The 16,814-nt window shown below is 44.3% G+C and overlaps 1 protein-coding gene across 2 annotated transcripts in view; it reads left to right on the top strand.

Annotated features, from left to right (window-relative positions):
• The first annotated feature begins 1,140 nt into the window (after positions 1 to 1,140).
• fgd5b (FYVE, RhoGEF and PH domain containing 5b) overlaps positions 1,141 to 16,814 on the top strand; it is a 51,907-nt gene continuing 36,233 nt past the window's right edge. For both annotated transcript variants that reach the window (XM_080727518.1, XM_080727517.1), the window contains exons 1-3: positions 1,141 to 1,221; positions 2,610 to 5,181; positions 13,094 to 13,235. In XM_080727518.1, coding sequence (XP_080583644.1) covers positions 1,212 to 1,221; positions 2,610 to 5,181; positions 13,094 to 13,235 — 2,724 coding nt within the window. In that variant the 5' untranslated portion in view covers positions 1,141 to 1,211. The remainder of the gene's footprint in view (positions 1,222 to 2,609; positions 5,182 to 13,093; positions 13,236 to 16,814) is intronic.

Genomic DNA, 16,814 nt, shown 5'->3' with positions numbered 1-16,814 from the left:
ACATATTATTTACGCATTATTTTGTGCTTTAACTATTCAAGCTTGTAGATCTGCTATTTTTGATAAAAAATAGCAGAAAAAAAAAGTCTTTGAATATTTCAAGTTTTTTTTTGAAAGAAAATAAAAAAATAAAGTTTCTATGTCAGTGGTGCTCAAACTTTTTCATGTGAAGGACCCCCAAAATGATATGTATTTGGCCACGGACCCCCTTCTCTAAATATTTAGTTCCAGGGACCCCCAGAAGCAAAATTTACAAATGTTCGCTTAAAGCCATACTGTGTAAGTTGCCCAACTAGTGGTCATTAGCCCTATAGCAAACCGCGGTCGCGTCCGCGTCTTTCGTCCGTTTTTCGTACCTTCAGACCCCCGCGTCTGCCTCCACCTCGCTGAGATCTATCTTTTAAGGGGTCCCTTGTTCCTGTGCGTTCAGTAATTCCAGAGATACGGACTCCTTCACCCTGCCTGGTAGGCGAAATTACCTAGAGAAGGGATGGTACAAACGGGCGACAACAAATATGGCTGCCATAGCGACCCCACTTCAAGATGCGCTGTGATTGGCCGGCAGTTGTATAACCCTCGCTGTGATTGGCCGGTAGTATGATGACGCAATTTTCGCGCGAGATCCGGTCCACGGCAAGGATCTCAGTTTACATATAGAGAAGGCTTTACAGGCTGAAATTCACGGCGCGGATCTTCTAAAACTTTTGTGATTTAATAGTTAGGAGAATTTTAAGATTTGTTTTATAAAAAAAGTTACATAGTACAACTTTAAATAATAATATATAGTCTAAATATCACAGATTTCCACACATTTTCACGTTTTTTCAAAAATAGCAAATCTACAAGCTCGCAGCGTGAGCTTGTATATGATTATATCTGCTATTTTTTCAATAGCTAAGAATAAAATAATTAATGCCCCCTCCACCTATTGGGCCCTAGTAACTCAGTCCCACGTTTAATTCCCCCCCTTGTGACGCCCCTGGTCGCACCCTCCATCCATACTGTACCACACACGCACACACGCTGTCAGCGGAGGAGCACGGATTCTACAGAGGAAAGAAGCGAAGTGTTGTGTGTTGCTGCTGCTGCTACAGATGAACTACTTCATTTAACAAGAGGAATCAGGGAGGAGAGTGCAGATCGGTCGTCAGTGTAACTATCAGAGTTTTTGGGGGAACAACTGTGAGGCTGGACATGGTTGCGACTCTAAAATGACTACAGGTAAGAAGACGATTTAACCTATAGGCCTACTTGAAATGGTGTGAGACATTTTGACATGTTGCTGATGTTAGGTAGCTATTTTTTTAAATTGAGAGTTAACAGAAAGTAACAGATAGCCTAGTTTCTGCTAGTCAAAGAAAGACAGACAGAACGATAATGAATTGGACTACATATTGATTTATTATTGATATTGCAATGAGGCAAAAGTCAAGTAAGCCACAGCGACAGCAAGCTCTATAAAGAATATGCGTGCGTGTTTGTAGTCTATAGGCTACTCTCTCTCTCTCTCTCTCTCTCTCTCTCTCTCTCTCTCTCTCTCTCTCTCTCTCTCTCGCTCTCTCTCTCTCTCTCTCTGTGTGTGTGTGTGTGTGTGTGTGTGTGTGTGTGTGTGTGTGTGTAATCCCACTTAATTTAATGCAAAAAGCATCCTGAAACCAAAGTTCTATTCATTCGTCCAGTTTTAAATCGTGATCATGTCAAGTGATTGTGTGTCCTCTGGCTATAATGAATTATTGAACCAAGAAGTATTGGTCTTGTCTTGGATGATGTCAGTTGATTCAGGACTAATACATGTAGGCCTACTATTTAATTAAATCTTATGTATGCATACTTTACAAATCACGTCCTTTGTTTTTTTGTCCTTGTCTTTTGTATCGGTAAAGACTGGTCTAAAAAAGGGTTTCTCTCCAGTGAATCACAGGAAGTGAGTCAGGGAAACCCTTATTGTTGAAGGTTGTGTTTCTCAAAGAGTGCACAGTTAAAAATCCTTAGTTAGTTCCCAGGTACTATAATCCTATTTTATGTGTGGAAATTGGGGACTCCAGAAAAGCACAAGTTAGAGTAGCCCTTTCGGTCATATAGGCAAAGGCTTACCATATTATTGTGTTGTTACAACATATGCATTTAGGATTATTATTCTAACACCTACATTTTAACATGTTGTTAATCATGGCATTTTTTTTAACGCAATTGTTTATCTTAATACTGTAGGCCTAATTGCACATCATACTCTAAATTCAAGGCAAGCTTATCTGTGGCAGGCAGTATACAGTAGCTCAGAATATCGTCGTTGTCGGGTGGAAACCTTGTATGTCCAAAACCGTTCGTTTTTATCATTTAAAAGAATCAACTAAACTAGTGAAAACAGCAGATCTACAAGCTCACAACGCCTCGCGGTTTCACTACTTTTGTGCGACGGCCTGGTCTGATGAAGCAGGGCTTTACTTTGCGAAAAAACGTATACATTTGAAACTTGGAGATATGAGGTTTCTGCCCGACAGTGACGATATTTAGACAGTTGCAGAGCTTGATAGATCCAATAGCACAAAATATCCATAGGTTATTTTAAACTGCAATCTTACAATTTCCTTTTCCTGTTGTTCTTTTAGACTACACCAAGCCTCCTCTTGCACCGAAGCCAAGACTCATTTGTCACGCCAGCCTCAAGCTGCCTTCCCCTCTCATGTCAAGAGCCTTCTCTGCAGCTAGGGGTCCCAAACCTCCTATAGCCCCCAAACCCAAGGTTTTACACGATTTTAATGGACGGGACCCTGTGGATCTAAGCACCCAGGACGAGTGCGTTAATGGGTCTTTACTGCCCTCGGATGAGGAGCTGGATCAAGAGACTGAACCAGAGGACTCTCTCAACAAGATTATCCACGCCAAGTCACCTGTGGAGCTACAATTTGGCATCTACAGGCTCAGCTCAGGACAAGGACACCTTCAGATTGGCTCATGGCAGCAGGAGGAGGAAGAAGAAGAGGAGGTGAGTGTACCACTGCAAGACTATTCAGTTCAGGAGACAGAGGAGGCGAACTCTCTGGAAGCAATGGGGGTCAGCGATGCTGGATTCACCGCTGACTCGGCCGGTGCCACGGAGACGATGGCCGTGGACACTGATGCTGAGAGTTGTGACGCGGGTGAGGCACTGGCCGACGCAGATGGCCTCTCAGTCGGGGACCTCTCTGTCATCAGCGCCGAGGAGGACGAGGCAGGCTGCTGCTCCTATGATCAAGCACCTATAAGGCGGGAGGACGGCGAGACGAGAGAGAAGGGAGAGACTCTGAACGAGGAGGCAGAGTCTACGGCCGCTGTCTCAGCCGAGTCTCTCACAGAGGAGGAACCTGTTGTGGTTCCCGGCCAGAATAAAAACCCCAGGCAGGAATCGGTCTTGGGGGGAGAGGAGGAGGCAGAAGAGAGATCACCTGATGATTTCACTTGCAATGCCCCGAAGGTGATGTGCGTGAGCCACGAAAGCAAGGAAAAAGCCAGAGGCTTAAAGACGTACTCTGTCAAAGATGAACAGCACGCGCATATATCTTCCATTATTCATGGGCAGAAAAAAATGCTCTTAAGCGCAGATGATGGACATCCCTGCCTTGAGGTTGCTCCTCCTCTTGAGCCTTATTACATCTCTTCTGAGGACATTATAGAGACACTGTCGAGCCCAACAACAGATGACAAATGTTATGAACTACCTGAAAATGAGCGTGGATATTCACTGGCAAACAGAAATCCAGCATCGCTCTGTGAATATGAGGCCATTAGTGAGGAGGAATCTGTGGACAATGCTCAGATAGAATGCATGTCCTCTGAAGATTACGTGGACGTAGGAAATGACACGGCGGAGGCTTTGTTGGTTCATTCTAGCTCCCAGTCGTCGAGGTTAAGGCTGGTCTCTGTCTCGGTGCCCAGGGAGACATATTCCCGGTCAGAAAGCCGGCTGCTCTCCCCGAACAACTCGGACGTCTTCCGGGACGACGAGGACCCGGAGGGTCACATCGTGCCGTTCCTCGACGACACCACGGACACGGAGCAGGACCTCAGCGCCGACGAGCACGTCTACGAGGAGGCGGGGCACGACTCCGAGGGCGAGAACGTCCTCCCGTTCGACAGGAGGGCCATGGTGATGCGCTCCCGGTCGCTGTCGGGCAAAGTGCCGTATTACGTGACCGAGCGGGGCCCGCACGACCGAGGCAACTTTCAGAAGTTCTGCTTGGGGGGATTCGACCGGATGGGGCCGGCGATGAGCAGCAGTCCTCTGTTGAACGTGCCCAGGAGCAAGAGCTACTCCAGGCCTCTGGGCTTGTCCATGTACCCCCGCTCCTTCTCCATGGAGGGACGGGACACGGCCCTGGGCGTGGGCGTGGGCCGGGAGCGAGGGGACGACGACTACGTCATCAGCTCCTCCGGCAGCCTCTCCCAGCACTCGCCGCTTCCGTCCAGCGGGCTGTCCACGCCCACGTCGGTGGTGGACATCCCTCCGCCCTTCGAGCTGGCCTACATCACCAAGAGGCCCATCACCAAGAGCTCCCCGTCCCTTCTCATCGAGACGAAAACGGAAGAGGAAAACAAGAAGAAGAAGTCCTCCTTCAAGCGCTTCCTGATGCTCAAGTTCAGGAGGAAGACGGGCAGTAAACCTGTGGTGGACGTCAACGCTTCTTCTTCCTCCTGCAGGCCGCCGTCTGAGCCCGGCCTCCACCACGCCCCCGGCAGGCTGGCGGCCTCGGACAGACGCAGCGCCGCCAGAGATTCTCCGCAGCTCGATGGCCGTTCCTCTGCTAAGCCTCTGCCGGCCTCGGGGAGCCCCTCCGTCTTCCTGTTCTACAAGGACGGCAAGAGAAAAGGGGGCTCCGTCGCCTTTCTCAATCGGGGCGTTGGTCGCGTGGAGTCGTTCGAGGACCGCTCGAACCGCCTGTCCTACACTCCTCTTCCGCTGACGAAGCCCCGCTCGATCTCCTTCCCCAACGCCAACCTCTCGGACTACGAGAACATCCCCGCCATCAGCTCCGACTACGAGAATGTGCAGGTGCCGCGCCAGAGGCCCGTGCAGCAGGGGGCCTTCATTGAGTTCTTTGACCACCCCACCCGGGGGCTGTCGTCCGCCCACGAGACTGACGGTTATGTGGACATGAGCAGCTTCCCGGGGTTCGAGAGCAAAACCGAGGAGGAGCCCGAAAGGTATGGACACAATACTCTTCTAAATCAGTGCAGATCTCATCTTTTTCAGGCAGTGACGCCCCAAACTAATCATACTGTATTTTAACTGGGGACCTCCCACCCTAACGAGTAGATGTACATGTAGATCTGCTATTTTCACAATGTCACAATTTGGCCAATGTTAGATTTGGTCACTGTTCTAAATGCTGGAAGTCCTTAAACTTTAAACATCCTAAAACTATCATTGCCGTGTGTGTGTGTGTGTGTGTGTGTGTGTGTGTGTGTGTGTGTGTGCGCGCACGCGTGCGTGTGCGTGCGTGCGTGCGCGCGTGCGTGCGTGTGTGTGTGTGTGTGCTGTATGTGTGTTTGAGGGAAGAGGAAAGGAAGATAGAACGTGTGAGAGTACCTCCTCCTGACATAGATGGATGCTCCTAGCAGTAATATTAGTGATCCCTGCCACCTTTTATACTGAGCACTAGTCTTTTTTTATTACTGTTTGGCCACTGGGTGTGTGTATACTATGCCCACGGGGCAGAGGATTTACGGCTATTTATTATGGACGGTCCCTTGCTGCGGTGACCACACCACACATGGGTTGTGGTGTGCGTGTGTGTGCGTGTGTGTGTGGTGCGTGTGTGTGTGTTAGTGTTATGAGCGGGCAGGGTGTAAGCAGAGTGAAATACAGTATACCTTCCTTATTGTATTGTACTCAAACATATTGTCGTTGTCGGGTGGAAACCTTGTATGTCCAAAACCGTTTGTTTTTATCATTAAATAAAATGAACTAAACTAGTGAAAACACAACGCCTCGCACCGCGAGGCGTTGTGTGCTTGTAGATCTGCTGTTTTCACTACTTTTGTGCGACGGCCTTGTCTGATGAAGCAGGGCTTTGCTTTGTGAAAAAACGTACAAATGTGAAACTTGGAGATACGAGGTTTCTGCCCGACAGTGACGATATATTAGGCTCCCAGGGACCAGATGTTAGGAGTGTGTGTTTGTGTGCATGTGTGCATGTGTGCGTGTGTGTGTGTGTGTGTGTGTGTGTGTGTGTGCGCGTGTGTGTGTGTGTGTGTGCAATAACTCAGTACATTCCGATTCAATACATTGTATTGAATTGAATCGGAAATGATAACACTCAGGTATGCTGTGTGGGCAGCCTAAGTAATTTTTCTCTCCCCTTTCTTAAAGTGACCAGTATAATCTAGACTGGAGTGTTCATTTGAATGTTACTGTAACTGATGTGAGTGTGTCGTATACCTTCTCTGTGATCTCCCATACCGTGCATATAACGTGAGCCCATCCCCCCTGGATCGCTGCTCACGCACACACACGCACGCACGCACGCACGCACGCACGCACGCACACACACACACACACACACACAGACACGGCCCCTATCATACGCACCTCTCAGGATGATTAATAGTCGGAGCATTTTGGAGTCATTGCTCTTCCCTTTAGCCAATCAGAGAGAAGTGGAGTGCTGAGATACAATCATAGTGTTGGTTTGTACTCTAGTCAGCAGTTGTTTACAACCAGGCTGTCTCTGTGAGCATGTTCGCCATTTCGCTGGTTTTAGGCCAAAAAACTCTGAAATACTGTTCTGTGTAAAAACTAGCCTATATGAATATGATAATTAAATAATGATTTTTATTTGAATCATGTTAATCATAATTTCACATTGATCAATATGATTAACCGGCATGTCGATTTTCAGTAAATGTTTAACAGAACACGAACATATGAAACAGACTAGCATCTATAGCCTCTCTCTCAGTGTTATACAGTGAAAATAGCTGAGCTACAAGCTCACAACGCATCACATTGTAAACTTGTAGATCGGCTAATACGTTTTTCTCTTATAATGATGACATGCCATGACAAAATACCGGGATGCCATGTTAAATGTTCTTCATGTTTGCAGAGATATGACAGGATTTGGGCAATATTTGCTGTTGTTGTGCTTTGATAGAATTTAGGCTAACAGGTTCTTTGAGGTTGCAACAGGTTTGGTTATGGCATATTGGGTATCTGTGTGATTGTATGTGCCTGCAGGTGATGAGAGTGAGTTGGACCTTGGTTGACGTACAGGTGACAGCCTGAGTGAGAGCTGTTACGCAGGATAAAAGACTCTTGAAGTAGGGCTGTCTCATTGATTCATCAGCAGAGATCCTCTTTTTTTACTCATATTTTAGAACAGGGTTCCCCAATTAGTTTTCCCCAAGGGCCCGAATTATGTCTAGGGTACCAAGCCGAGGGCCACAAAATTGCAGGGGGCGACGGCTGCGTTCCCGCTACTCCAGCGACAGTTCAGATATTGTTGCTGTCGGGTGAAAATCTTGTATGTCCAAAACCATTCGTTTTGCATTTATCATTTTAAAAATGATTTAAACTAGTGAAAACAGCCGATCTACAAGCACACAATGCCTCGCGGTGCGAGGCGTTGTGTGCATGTAGATCTGCTGTTTTCACTACTTTTGTGCGACGGCCTTGTATGATTGGCGAAAGAACGTACACATTTGGAGATACGAGATTTCCACCCGACAACGACGATATACTAGTGTTGTTGCTGCTCTTATACCACCATTATTACTGGGGTTGGTGTGGGCCAGACAGTAGCCCCCCGCGGGCCGCAAATGGCCCGTGGGCCACCTATTGGGGAACCCTGTTTTAGAAGAAGGCTGTTGCAGCTTCTTGTGTGTTTAAGTGTTGTTCCTTAGTGTCTTCAAGTGCGTTTATGCATCCATATTCAGAGAACTTTAGCCAAAAATAGCCGATCTACAAGCTCACAACGCCTCACGCTGCGAGGCGTTGTGAGCTTAGATCAGCTATTTTTGGCAAAGAGCTTTGGTGTAGAGGGGAAAAAGAGCAGACTAAGTACAGAGTGAAAGGTCAAGTTTATTAAGTATTGACGGTTCAAGTGGTCAAATATCTGAAAACACAAATTGACATGAATCCAAAATACACTGACGATTGTGCTGTCAAACAATGAAACTATGAAAAGGTTGTGGGGGTCCCTGCTTCATCTCTCTCTCAACTAAGGGGTCCTCGGCCTGAAAACGTTGAAGACCCCTGCAGTACAGTACTGTTCGGCTGTGGTGTCGTTTGTCTCTGCTCCACTAACCTTTATAGTACATAGTATACCACTTCGGTTTGGTCTCCTATGTGTGGGGAACCAAAACACCACTCAGACAGTGGGGAATACCCCCTGGCCACTGTATTCGTTTTCTGGACTTGGGCTAATATCATAATTAGTCTTATATTATAATCCACCGCTATAATAATATTCCTTTTATTACATTCTCAGTTGACTTTTTCATGGCAGAAGGAGCATCATTCTATACATCGATGCATATTTTATTTGAGAATATAGTGAAGCAATATCTTCTAGACTGCCAGTGGTTGCTCGTGGCATGTTTCCCCCTGCCGCCCGCAAGACACAATAAGAGGACACATCTCTGCTTCAGTGGTATCATCTGAACAAATTGGCTCACTAGAAAGCCTAGGGAAAAAAGAGAGAAAACAATATCTTTCTTTCTTATCTTTCTTTGTAATTTATCACTCTCTATATATCCTTTGGGCTTCAAAAGACATCACACCAAAAAGAAGAGTGGCAGTGGCCATGATTCAATAGCCGTGCCTGAAAGCCAAAAGCTGGAATGGCCTGAAAGCTATAAGGAGTTTATCTTAGTGCTGGGGTTCCCAAACGTTTTTTGTCTCAGGGCACCCCATAAATATTTTTTTAATCCGAGGCACCCCTACATTATAATTTTCACTCCCAGCACCTTATACTTATAGCATATCGTCGTTGTCGGGTGGAAACCTTGTACGTCCAAAACCGTTTGTTTTGTATTTATCATCTATAAAATGTACTAAACTAGTGAAAACAGCAGATCTACAAGCACACAACGCCTCGCATCGCGAGGCGTTGTGTGCTTGTAGATCGGCTGTTTTTACTAGTTTTGTGCGACAGTCTTGTATGATGAAGCAGGGCTTTGCTTTACCAAAAGACGTACACATTTGAAACTTGGAGATACGAGGTTTCTGCCCGACAGTGACGATATTTTAGTGATTATGTTGCGAGGAAAACGTTGAGATAATTGCCATTTTGGTTAGAACTGACTGAAAAGAACTTTGTACTTCAAGTTTAAAATGATACTAAATATTCTTTCAAGTGTCCAAATAAATTCCAAATATTATCAAATTATCTCGCGGCACCCCTGGACTGCCGTCACCCACTTTGAAAACCCCTGTTCTAGTGAACTATTTTGAAGGCTAAAAAAGGTGGAAACTCAACATAGATTCTGGTGAAAGTTGTTCAAAGACCCCCTGGTATCCCAAATAAAACTGGATCCCATTACCATTAATGACCCATGAAGGACCAATATGTGTTACACTGAGGTCTGAACTGCACGCATATGCTGATCATGTGCAGCTAAATCCATTAGCAGTAAAGCATGGCAATCATACTGGCATGGCATTCAGTGATAGATTTTCAATTCGATTTGTTACTTTTCTCGTATAAGCTCTTGGCCATGCAGACTCCCATTTCACATGAATTTTATCTCGGGGGCCCTAAAATATAATTCTATACTGCCTGAATGCCATCATAGTGATTAGCAGAGATGATGAGGCGTTATATTATGAGCTTGTAGATGCGTTTCTGCTCACTGCATTAGACCATAAAAATGTGTATATGAAATAACAACACATCTTTCTTTGTCACTGTTGCACAAATGCTCAAATTCACAGGCTCTCGCATCACAGGTATAGTGGCAGAGGAAAGTCCAGAGAAAGCGTCCTGACTGCGAGGCCTGACCATAACATACAGCAAGGCCTTATATACGAGGGATACTCAAATAGCTGAACCTGTGGGCCACATTACAAAAATGGCAAAGGGCCAGGGGCCAGTTGATAAAATGACAACATACTTGATAACTTCTGTCCATCATTGGCACCTTATATTGTCCTTATATATATCGTCGTTGTCGGCTGGAAATCTTGTATCTCCAAATTTGTACATTCTTTCGCAAATCATACAAGGCCGTCGCACAAAAGTAGTGAAAACAGCAGATTTACAAGCACACGCGAGGCGTTGTGTGCTTGTAAATCGGCTGTTTTCACTAGTTTAAATAATTTTAAAAATTATAAATTCAAAACGAACGGTTTTGGACATTTTCACCCGACAACGACGATATCTGAACTGTCGCTGGAGTAGCAGGAACGCCACCGTCGCCCCCTGCAATGTTGTGGCCCTCGGCTTGGTACCCTAGACATAATTCGGCCCTTGGGGAAAACTAATTGGTGAACCCTGCTCTATGGGCAGGAGGGCAGGCTCCCGAGAGTCACACAGAAACGGAAGTTGGTAGGCCAATCAGACACAGGTGGGGTGGGGCCTCATAACATCAGGAACTGGATGGAAACATGCCGGTTTGGATTTGCCAACCGCTCCGGTTGTTCCCAAATCACAACATAGATGACGACTGCACTGCTACCCCACTGAGCTACAACCGTTAGCATGTCATTGGTATTGGTCAGAAACCTTATTGTGTCCAAAAATGTAACTTTCAGGGTTCAAATTCAAAAATAGCAGATCAGTGACGTGTTTTGACATTGTACATTGGTTATTTTTGCTACTTTGGTCTGATGAAGTAGGGCATTGATTTATGAAAAAATCTGCTGGCATGTGACACAAACGTGTCCCTGGATTGGGGGACTGTTGCTGCATGTCCGTAGTGTACAGTGTACATACTGTACAGAAGCAGTTTGTTTGTTTCCTTTATTTGTTCTTTTATTTGCATGCATTAACACTACATTTGTTTGATTATTATAGCATTATATCAGCAGCCTAGGAACATAAATGCTGTCTCATTGGTAGAATGAGACTCATCTCTCTGATTTCCCTCTCCTAGATAAAAGCCCACAGAGAGAACAAGGTTTTCACACGTTACAAGCCATTAACTCTCAAATACCTGGAACTCGTTAGATTTTAACCACTTCAACCATTATTTTATGCTTTAGCTATTGAAAAATAGCAGATATACAAGCTCACAGCGCGGCACTCAGTGCCGCGCTGCGAGCTTGTAGATCTGCTATTTTTGAAAAATCATGACAATGTGTGGAAGTCTTTGAATATCTTTGACTCGATCTTTGACCCGACTTCTAAATCCTTCCTCTAAATCAGTGTTTCTCAAACTTTTTCATGTCAAGGAACCCCAAAATTACATTTATTTGGTCGCAGACCCCCAAATATGTTGTTCCAGGGACCAACCAGAAGCAGAGATTAAGTCTGCTTTGAAAAATATATATATAGAAAAATTTGAGCACATTTTCATGATTTTTCAAAATTAGCAGATCTACAAGCTCGCTGTGAGCTTGTATATCTGCTATTTTTCAATAGTTAAAGCATTCAATAATTCTAGGACCAAATGGTTTAATTTAAATGATGTCTTGATGAAAACTGAAATACAAGGGCAAGGCCACGTGTTGGAAGATAGATTTGCTGGTAGACGGTAGAATCACTCTTAAATTTACATTGCTCTTCTCCATAACAGATGCTTTTAATTTAACGTTAATGTTCAGTCAGTGCTTGCTTGAACCGTATTAGCATTCATCAGGACTATACTACAGGCTAAACCGTGTAGTACTGTTTATATTTCTGTGTGCATGCGTGTGTGTGTGTGTGTGTGTGTGTGTGTGTGTGTGTGTGTGTGTGTGTGTGTGTGTGTGTGTGTGTGTGTGTGTGTGTGTGTGTGTGTGTGTGTGTGCGTGCGTGCCTGCCTGCCTGCCTGCCTGCCTGCCTGCCTGCCTGCCTGCCTGCCTGCCTGCCTGCCTGCCTGCCTGCCTGTCTGTCTGTCTGTCTGTCTGTCTGTCTGTCTGTCTGTCTGTCTGTCTGTCTGTCTGTCTGTCTGTCTGTCTGTATGTCTGTCTTCACAAGTGCGAGTAAACTTTATTAACCCCTGAAGTCCTGTTTTACACTTAGTTGTATGACAGTGTTTTGAAAAATTGAACATTTTTGAATAGGGATGGGACGATAACAGTTTATTATCGTTTATCGTGATAAAAGACACTCGCAATAATGGTATCGTGGTCGTGGAGATTTAAACTTCAACTTGTATTTGCGGAGCTGCATATATCCAGTACCACTTAAACTCTCTATAATTGGTAAAACAGACCTGAAAATAACATACTCGATACAGTCTTTCTTTCACTCTCTACCAAATCTCTTTGCCAAAAAAATGTTTTGGGCAGATGTTCCACACCAGGATAATAGATGTTGGGGGTATATTTAGATTTCCGCGATAATATACCACAATTTCTTTGGTCACAGTAATCTTGACATGAAATCGTCCCAACCCTGTTTTTGAAAGGGGACGCCAGAAGATTGAAAGTGTTGTTTTTGACAGCACATTTTGATTTAGTTTTAGTTTTAGTCTTTTGAATAAAATCTCATTTAGTTTTAGTCATAATTTAGTCTCCTGAAAAGTTTTAGTTTTAGTCTAATTTTAGTCGACTAAATATCATGAGATTTTAGTCGACTAAATCTACAGTTGATTTAGTCGACTAAAATGTATTTTGGCAGGCCTTGATGGCATCGTAATGACTGATTTTACACTTGGTTGCATGCTGAACATAGCAGATCTACAAGCTCACAACGCGTCGCGCTGTGATCTGCTATTTTCAGCAAGCAACACCTGAGAGCAACCAAACATAAAATGACTTTCTTCTCCACTAGTCCCTCCCTAACATTTTCTAGTTTTTATTTTGTCGACGAAATTGTCAATATATTTAGTCTTAGTTTTAGTCACCACAGCTTAGTTTTTAGTTAGTTTTCGTCAGTGAAAAAAAACACAGTCGGCACACATTTTTCGTCATGGTTTTAGTCGTCGAAATCAACACTGGTCTAACGTGACGTGCCCTTGTCCTCCTCAGTGCCTACACAGAGGCCTACACAGTGTGCTCTGTGGCCGCTAGCGCTGCCGCGGAGGCAGGGAAGGAGTCTGCAGGAGAGGAAGACCAGGGGCGGACCTCCGAGGAAGAGGAGGCAGGGCTGGAGAACACTTACGATAAACAGGTGGGGAACCCATTTAGGGCATAGGATTATTGAATGCTTTAACTGCTATTTTTGAAAAATGGTGAAAATTCGAATTTTGACCCGATTCTATAAGTGTCTTTTGAATCCTTCTGTTTCTGTGTCAGCAATCGTCAAAGAAAAGGTCCTTTTCACTTAACTGGAGCTCAGTTAGTCTGTTCTTGAGAGACCACTATGTCAGTGGTTCTCAAACCTTTTCATGTGAAGGACCCCCAAAATGATATGTATTTGGCCACGGACCCCCATCTCAAAATATTTAGTTCCAGGGACCACCCAGAAGCAAAATTTTAGTTACAAACGTTCGCTTTAAAAATACATAAGATTTGCACACATTTTCACGACTTTTTCAAAAAGAGCAGATCTACAAGCTTGTAAATCTGCTATTTTTCAATTGTTAAAGCAGTCAACAATCCTAGGCCTAAATGGGTTAAGATTCGATTCAATTCAATTCAATTCAATTCAATTCAATTCAATTCAATTCAATTCAAGGAGCTTTATTGGCATGAGAAAACATATGTTTACATTGCCAAAGCAAGTGTCAAAAATGTAATAAAAACAGTTGAAAATGGGGAACATACAGTATATATGCAGTTGAAGGGGGTACAGCGTTGTGTAAACATAGCTATGTCGCATTGTGTCATTTTACAAAATACATGTATATTTTATAAAGGGTATAAAGCTTTCAGAAAAAATGTCAGCATTGTTTTTTCTCAATACAATTTAGATTGTATAAGAAAAAAAAAATGAAAATGCATTTAAAGGTAGCAGCTCTGTTTCATACTGTATACGTGCAGTAGGTTTAGATGTCAATCCATGGTTTCTAGGGTTAGGGTAATTACAGTGTTTTTTGAGATTGCATCACGGGCAGTTTTGGGTTTCTCCCTCTTATTCTTTTTTTTTCATTTGTAGCAACTCATAATGTAATAACGGCTCATAATGTAATAATTTAAATGTAATAAAAACTCATGATGTAATAAACAGCTCATAATGTAATAAAAAAATGAGCGCATAACGTAATAAGTTTTCTATGTTATAATGTAATAATGTGTTAAATTAAGAACCACACGTAGCCGCTCATAATGTAATAAAGGTTAATAATAATGGCCCATATTGTGGAGAAAAGTCTTACATTGTCCTATTTCTACCTCTGTTGACAAATGTAGCAACTGTTAGCTGGTAACAGACAGAAGGACGGACACACACACACACACACACACACACACACACACACACACACACTCATGGACACACACACACACACACACACACACACACACACACACACACACACACACACACACACACACACACACACACACACACACACACACAGATGGACGGACAGACGTTGCAGGGTGCAAAACACAATCTCTGCCATACCTTTTGGCCTGGCGGAGACAATACAAGATCTGGGAGGATGACTTGAATGATGCAGATTTAAGCAGGCTGCGTATTCTGCTTAACTCATACCTCGCGATCCCCGTAGAGACCGTAGATTTCCCGCTGTACCGCGCTGCCATGCCCGTAGAGCCCGCAAAGTTTAATTAGCTTTAATCATTATGAAAGGATTAAAAGTATTAGCGCAGATTTTCGCTGATTCTGGCTCTTTAGGCCCGCCCCCCTAACTGTATCCGGTCATTTCCGGTCTGGACCGGATCCAGCTTTCCGTATCCAGTCTGAGCCTGGGCCATAGTCCCGCCTCCATTGGTTTACTGTGTAACAGAAGTGGAAGCTACTGGGCGATGGAACGTTCGTTTTTCAATCGGATTTTTGCGTTTGGAAACTTTGATCCAGTCTCTACACGCCTGGATTATGATCCCCGCACATATCGTGCGTTTTGTGCGCGAACGTGTCCACGTGTTACCATAGCGCACAGTTGGCTTTTTTCAATGCTTTTTCATGTAAACACTGGCTGATAAGCAGAGATACAGCGTGGCAACGGATATGTCTTTTTCAATGGGGTTTTTTGTATTCGAAAGCTTGTCACCGAGTCTACACGTCTACTAGATGAGTCGCGCACAGATTGTGCACGATGCGTGCGCGTGCCCACGTTAAAAGGTAAGGACAATTTGGCAGCTGCTTACTACAGCTATGTTTAAAATGGCAGAGAAAAAGTTAAAGAAGAAACAAACAAAAAGCGACAGAGATCTCATATATGGGCATAAAATGGACGCAGATAAACATATATCTCCATATATGGCATATATGGGCATAAAATGGACGCAGAATCACAAAGATCTCCATATACGGGCATAAAGGGACACACACAGACAGATACAGACAAACAGATGGTCAAAACGGGTCCTATGACAACAGGTATAATGGGGTTTGCATTAAAGGGCGGGGCATTCATTCCCTATTTACATCGTTCCCGAGTTGGCCAGGTCACCGACTAGACGCTGGGCCGCCCTAGTAATGTAATAATGGCCCATATTGTGGAGAAAAGTCTTACATTGTCATGTCACGCTCCATATATGGCCAAGAAGAATTCATTTGCAAGTGTGACTCACGTCATATATGGAGATCCCTGATGTCATCAATATTATGCCCATATCTGGGAATGCCCATATATGGACATATTGTGTATGTCCCTGTTGTTTCAGTGCGACCTCGCCCTTAAGCTTCTCGCCCTTAGGGCATCTTACTGGTTACCTCTGTTGACAAAGGGCCAAGACAGAATGTCGGTTCTCGGTCAAACTCCCGCTGGGTCGAACAGCGTCAGCAGGTTAGATAATCACCCGCGAGCGTCGGCAGGTTAGATAATCACCCGCGTCCCTGTTACTGAGGTTAGGTTTAGGGTTAGGGTTAGAGTTTGGTGGTCGATCCAAAGGGTGTTCGACCTAATGACATTTTACCGGGAGTATAAAGGTCACCTATCTGTCTGTCTCTCTGTCTGTCTCCAGGATTGCGCAAAAATCACCAGACCAAATTATTACACAAAACTTAGAGGAGTGTGCTTTGGCCCACTTAGATTCCATATATTTTTGGTTTGAGCACCACTCATATAGCAACATACATTTTTCAGAAATGGATTTAGAAGACATAATCTGCCTCAGGTGTTAAGTCACTTCAACGCTGCATATTATTCACATTGTGTGAGAGTGTAATCATGACAGTTTTTGGGATCCACCAGGGCTCTGTACTAGTCTGGATGGATCTAGATTCCAAATACTATGTTATCATGCAATGACATCACAGCATTGTCATCACAACCAATGTACTGGTCTTTAAAAGTAAACGTCCAATAAACAAAATGTCAGTCAACAACTATTCCAACTAATTAAACTGTACTTTAACAACATATGTAAATGTGTTGCTCTGATTCACGTGGTGCTGCTGTATGAGATGTTTCACTGGACGGTGCATCTGAAAGGAGGACCTGAGAATTCCTACCATGCTGCTGTGGTAGTCGGACACAAGCTGTACTCATTTGGAGGATACAACTACTACCTGCTGCGCAGCTACTATCGGTTTGAAGTGCACATCTTCAACACAGTGTCTTTGCGTTGGAGGAGGTTGCCCCCGGTGACAAATGGAAGAGGACAAAGTCCCATTGAAGTT

The sequence above is a fragment of the Nannobrachium achirus genome (genome assembly GCF_963921795.1).
Source record: "Nannobrachium achirus genome assembly, chromosome: 6".
Lineage (NCBI taxonomy): Eukaryota > Metazoa > Chordata > Actinopteri > Myctophiformes > Myctophidae > Nannobrachium > Nannobrachium achirus.
Note: the sequence above shows the minus strand (reverse complement) of the source record. Positions and strands in the feature narration are given on the sequence as shown.